At 40.5% G+C, this 6,076-nt stretch overlaps 1 protein-coding gene across 1 annotated transcript in view; it reads right to left on the bottom strand.

Moving 5' to 3' along the window:
• NEK10 (NIMA related kinase 10) overlaps positions 1 to 6,076 on the bottom strand; it is a 196,387-nt gene that overhangs the window by 14,788 nt on the left and 175,523 nt on the right. The window contains exons 34-36 of the mRNA XM_019536158.1: positions 5,363 to 5,471; positions 3,800 to 3,852; positions 3,649 to 3,704 (exon numbers count right to left, since the gene is read on the bottom strand). Coding sequence (XP_019391703.1) covers positions 3,649 to 3,704; positions 3,800 to 3,852; positions 5,363 to 5,471 — 218 coding nt within the window. The remainder of the gene's footprint in view (positions 1 to 3,648; positions 3,705 to 3,799; positions 3,853 to 5,362; positions 5,472 to 6,076) is intronic.

A 6,076-nucleotide genomic window follows, 5' to 3' on the forward strand; every position in this document is an offset into this window, starting at 1 on the left:
TGACTCCTCAACCTCCTTGAAGCATTCTGGGAGTTTTAGTGCATTTTTTTTAATGCTAGGCCTTGCTTAGCATAAGCACTCTCTCACACATTGTAATATGTGAAATAGTATGAGAGAATGGATATTCAATGGAATAAATGCACCAGTGAAATTTAAAAAACACAGATGAGCTGTGTAAACTAAGCTCTGCTCTTTGCTGTTTAGAGTTCTCAGAGGTCTTCCTCACATTAACCACTGAGAGCAAGGAAAAGTGAAACTTGAAGATCAAATAATACTCTTTGACCAGGTGAGGGATATCCAACTCTCTCCAAAAATTTAACCAATTTTGGTTTTGCCCCCAATTCCAAATGTAGGGAAGCATATAGCTGCATTGTCCCAGGACCACACCAGGAAGCCAACTCTAACTCTGAGAATCAGTTTCCCAGTGCTCCACATGGATTTACCCTGAACAGATTCCCCAAAACAACTATATCCTAGAGAATCCACAACAGACATGATGCCACATCTGGGAAATAGATACTGCAATTAGAAGACGTGGAAAACAATCTCTAGAGCTAATGGTGTAAGGTGTGTTAACTGCCCATTCCTCCACTATACATAGTTTCATAGTTTGTAGGGTCAGAAGGGACCTGAGAAGATCATCAAGTCTGAACCCCCTGCCATGACAGGAAAAAGTACTGGGGTCAAACGACTGCAGCAAGGTGTTTGTCTAGCCTTGTCTTAAAGACCCCCAAGGTAGGAGCCAGCACCTCTTCACTTGGAAGTTGGTTCCAGATCTTAGTCACCCTGGTCGTGAAGTAGTGCCTCCTGAGGTCTAGTCTGAATCTAGCCTCTGCCAGCTTGTGACCGTTATTTCTGGTCACTCCTGGTAGCACTCGGGGGAACAGGGACTCTCCCATTGCCTGCTGGCCCCCTCTGACTAGTTTGTAACAGGCCACTAGATTCCCCTTCAGCCTTCTCTTGTGAAGGCTGAATAGGTTCAGGTCCCATAGCCTCTCCTCGTAGGCCTGCCCTGCTGACCCCTGCTTATGTGGGTGGCCCGCCTCTGGACCCACTCCCTGTTGTACACATCCCTCTTGAAGTGTGGCGCCCAGAACTGGACACAGTACTCCAGCTGCAGCCTGACCAGTGCTGCATAGAGGGGGAGGATCACCTCCTTGGACCTGCTTGAAATGCATCTGTGGATGCATGACAAGGTGCGGCTGGCCTTCCTGACTGCATCCCCACACTGCCAGCCCATGTTCATCTTGGCATCAATGACAACTCCAAGATCCTTTTCTGCCTCTGCACTGATGAGAAGGGAGTTCCCCAGCCTGTAGGTATGCTGCTGGTTTTTCCTCCCCAGGTGCATCACCTTGCACTTGTCGGTGTTGAATCCCATCCTGTTCTCATCCGCCCACCACTGTAACCTTTCTAGGTCTGATTGTAGCCTATTCCTCCCTTCTAGCATGCCCACATCCCCCCACATCTTAGTGTCATCAGCAAATTTGAACAGGGTGCTTTTTACCCCTTCGTCCAAGTCGCTGATGAAGATGTTGAACAGTGCGGGCCCAAGGACCGAGCCCTGGAGAACCCCACTGCCCACATCCCTCCAGGTTGAGAAAGACCTGTCCACCACCGCTCTCTGGGTGCAGCCCTCCAGCCAGTTAGTGACCCACTTGGCTATGTAGGTTTCGACAACTCAGTCCCCCAGTTTTTTAATGAGAACAGGGTGAGAGACGGTGCCAAAGGCCTTCCTGAAGTCCAGAAAGACTATGTCCATTGCTACCCCTGTGTCTAAGGATTTGGTGGCCTGGTCGTAGAAGGCCACCAGGTTGGTCTGACAGGACCTGCTTCTAATGAACCTGTGTTGGTTGCTCCTAAGCATAACCTCCTGCACTGGCCCGTCATGGACATGTGCCAGGATAATTCTCTCAAAAAGCTTACCCCAGGATTGAGGTAAGTTTAACTGGCCTATAGTTTCCCGGGTCCTCGGGTAAATGAAAGCATATTTCATGATCCTATCCATGTATATTTTCCTAATAAACTGTTTTTTATATTATTACGTGTATAAAATGCCTGCCTACACTTAACCAACACCTGCCTATTTAATTTTAGCAGGATGTTTTCTAGCCAGCATGCAAAAGGTAAATGCATATCAAAATACGGGCCATTTATATAATAGCTTTATTAGACCTTGAGAAGATTACTGATACAAAGAGAGGTGTCCTGGAAGACAACTATGAAAACAATGCTGAACATCTAGAGGAAATAGCACTAAAGTATCACAAGGGTATATGCCCTGGACCTCAGAGAGCTTTCAGAGCTGACAGCTTGCAATTTACAGTATCTTACAAATATTTGATGCTTCATTTAAAACGCCAGATCCTGGAGGCACATGAGCAGGAATGAGTCTCCATGCTCATATAAAAACAAAGTTTCTAGCCTTCACAGCTGGAAAAAAAACCCTTGAAAACATGACATGCATATAGCCTAGAGGCTTAAAAGAAAAGCTAAGACCAATCTTTAATTTTTAAAACGTCATAATTTGGGAGTGAGAGGTGAGGAGGGGTGCTGATTAATGGTTTGTTTAATATTTTGCTGCTGGCAATATCATAACTTTTGTCTTTGGAAATCCACATTTTTTAAAAGCAAATAATGAGACACTTTTGAAAAAACACTGTATCATGTACAATAAACTAAATAATAAGAATAACATTTAAAACCTGAGAGTCTGGAGTAAATCATCAGCTAAGTCCTTTAAGCAAAAACAACCTGATTTTTAGATATTCTTAACAGCTGAAAATATTATTTAAATAGTAGCAGGTGCTGCCAGTGTACAGAAAATAAGCTGCTGCTATGGAAATCAAGTTATTTTGATATAAGGCATCTAAGTATGGATTTGGAAATCTAGCATTTGGCTCCCAGGATTGAAAATATTGCTTATTTGTAATAGGTGAAACAGACTTTTAGGCAAGATCTGGAGAAGCAAAATTGAACTATTTTTTTATGAAAGGAAACTTATGTTATTAAATATCTGGTGAAGGTGATTGAAGACGGGACTTGTAAACAGAACTAGAAATACCGAGTTTATGTTTTGAGATACTATGCTTTGTGTAATGTTTCCGTGAATAATCCTCTTTATGTGCATTAACTGTTGTTTGAGAAAGAGATGCTGACCACAATGATAAGGTACTTACCTGTTTTCACACATCTTTACTTCAGTTGCCTCTCTCCTTGTGTGTTAGCACCTACATTTCCTTTTTTTTGTTTTGCATCTAATCATTATACTGATTATGCTTGTTTTAGTCTTGGAGCTCTGAGCAGTGGGATATTATGAAAAGAACAAAGTCCCATTAAAATGGTTTTGATATATGTGCCTTTTCTTTTAACTTAGTTTTTATATGGAAAAAGTAGTAAGAGAAAATTGCTACCAGGCATGCAGCATTCTTTTGTCTGAGTAAAGAATACAGCACCTGTGGCCAAAACAAAGACTGGCTAAAATGTCCTAAATAAGTTTTCCCCAACCTATACCTATATGCCGTAAAATCATGTGCTTCATTAAAAACTGAAAGAGAAAACTACAGTTAGGAAACAGAACCAAATGCCTCATTTATCTAGCACTTTATAATTCACCTTTTCCTGTCAAAATTGAATGCTATAGCTCACCTGTTAGAAATGAAACTATAATAGCCACTTTCTTCCAGAACCTCTTCAATCACTGTCTACAGGTGAAAAACATTCATTTTAGTAAAAATGAATACTTTAGTAAAAAATAACAGAATACAACTGTTCATAAATAATGTTTAAAAATATTGACCTGCATTTGTTCATACGTCATTCCTTCCGTCATGTCAAAAGTGCCAGGAAAGCCTACAAACAAATATCAAGTAATGTGAAACCACTGAATCTGAGGCTTACATGGTTTTCCTCAGAGTTTCTTAGCAATCACAGCAGAACCACAACAATAATAGAGCAGCTTGGTAACAACAAAAATTGGTAATCTTTTTTCTATATTGACCACAATGATCATGTATAGCCTTAGCAAAGGACCTTCTTATGGCTTGATAGAACACCAGGAAATATGGTACGTGGACGTGATGAGATCACATGGTAAAAATGGTCTTCTCCAATTCAGAAAACAAATATTGATTTTTATTTCTTTTTAATTTGGAACAATAAAGAAAGGCATCATGCTGTTTTTCTGCCTTACTCAAAATGTCAAATAAATAATGCCCATAGACAGCAGGAAATGTTGAGGACAAAAGTACTTCTTGCAAGATAAGAGTACCAGAAAATGACAGATATTGAACATCTGATCAATTTGCATGGCTGTCCAAAGAAACAAAACAAAAGCACACATTTAAAGCGATTGCTTGGAACTGGCTTTTTATTTGGATGTCACCCCTGACACTTCGTGTTACTTTTTATTTTTGTATTATGTTGTAAATTGATGTGCTTGTTTTTAACCCAGCAGCTGCATTAAGGAAGGGCTGCAGCTTCCTTCTGACCCTTATATTCTAAGCTTACCATTTTAAATTTTCTTTTGGCCTCTCCCCTTTTAATTGCAGCCATAACATTACCTTCCCCCGAGAGAATGGAAGCAAAATTAGTGATGTTCCAAAAATTAGATGAAAAGTATGCTTTGATCATTTTCAGTAAAATCTAAAAGCAGCACCTCTGTTCTGTATTGCAGCTGAGGATGGAGAGCAGGAACTGTGTCTTGTACTGAGAAACCACAGGTGGCACTTTCACTTGGTTCCCAGTTTAACTGCGCTCAGTGCTTGGTGGCTGTAACTGAGGATGGAGTCCATAATTTGTAGCACCAGTAAATGTCAGTACAAATCAGATTTGCTTATAACCATGTTTGAAAAGCACATATGTTTGTAAGCCTTTGTATGTACAGTACTGGATCACGTCTACTTTCCTTCCATTCATTATCCTTTCTAACTCTTTAAGGCCTTACCCAGTCAGGCAATTAAATCTAGTCTAACCACTTTAAAGCATGATATAATAATGGCTCCTGTTAGCGCTGTGTTTCAATACAGTTTTACTTGTTTACAAGCCATAAACTAGGCTAGATAAGCCCGAGTGGAAGATTTTTTAACATCAACAATAGGCACAAAGCTCCCATTGTCTCTCAGTTTGATTAAGCAAAAAAATGCCATTTGTGCTTTTAAAAATATCTCCCACAAGTCAAGACTTATGTTCTGTTAAATAGGCCTGGTACATAGTGATAAAACATACCTAAAATGACCATGTTATTTTAACCAAGTTCAGCTAATAATTGCCAGCAGTCAGGTCCTTAAGTCAGCTACCACTATCATCACCACATCTCTTAATAAAAAAGTATAGAGTAGACTGTAGAATTTGTTTTTCTTACCTTTTCTATCATCAGAGGCCAATATATTTCCCCCTGGGGAGTGAAGTAACAAATGGCAATCTGCTGTAAAGAAGCTAGGCTCAATCAATTCAGGAGAACCCTGGAGTAGCTGGGGGGAAAAATGCAGAAACTACTGAACTCATTTTCACCAAAAACCTGTGCACATCCCTGTATTCCCAAGCACAGAGTGAGAAGTCAAATGGCATTTCGACACATTTTAAATGAATGAAGAACTGGCCAAATCAGTCATAAATACTGCACCTTTTCCCCTTATGAGGCATTTATCAAGCACTGCAGGTAGTCAAACCGTATCCAGTCTAAACCATACAGTTCTCTGCTACATGTGAAAGAAATATAAACTGCAAATTTGTATGAAGAGAAAAAGGAGAAAAGCAAGCTCTCAGAACCAGGAGAAGAATTGTCAGTGGCTGAGTTTTCAAAACTGGATGCCTAAAGTAAGACTCCCCAATCCATATTTATGTGGTTTGATTCTCAATCAGTGAGAACTCAGCACTTTTGATTACATCTGAGTGCTCGCAGCATTTGAAAATTAAAAATGTATCTAGTTACTTGAGTGCTGCCTGCCTGGGTATGGATGTAAGAGCCTAACTGTTAAACACCTTGTCTTAGAAGCATCAGTCACTATAAAATGGCATTGCAGCATGGGCAACTGGTGCCTCCCGAGTCTAGGGGGGCACCAGATTGCTGATGGGG

Source organism: Crocodylus porosus, unplaced genomic scaffold, assembly GCF_001723895.1.
Source record: "Crocodylus porosus isolate Cpor-Errol unplaced genomic scaffold, CroPor_comp1, whole genome shotgun sequence".
In the NCBI taxonomy this organism is placed as follows: domain Eukaryota; kingdom Metazoa; phylum Chordata; order Crocodylia; family Crocodylidae; genus Crocodylus; species Crocodylus porosus.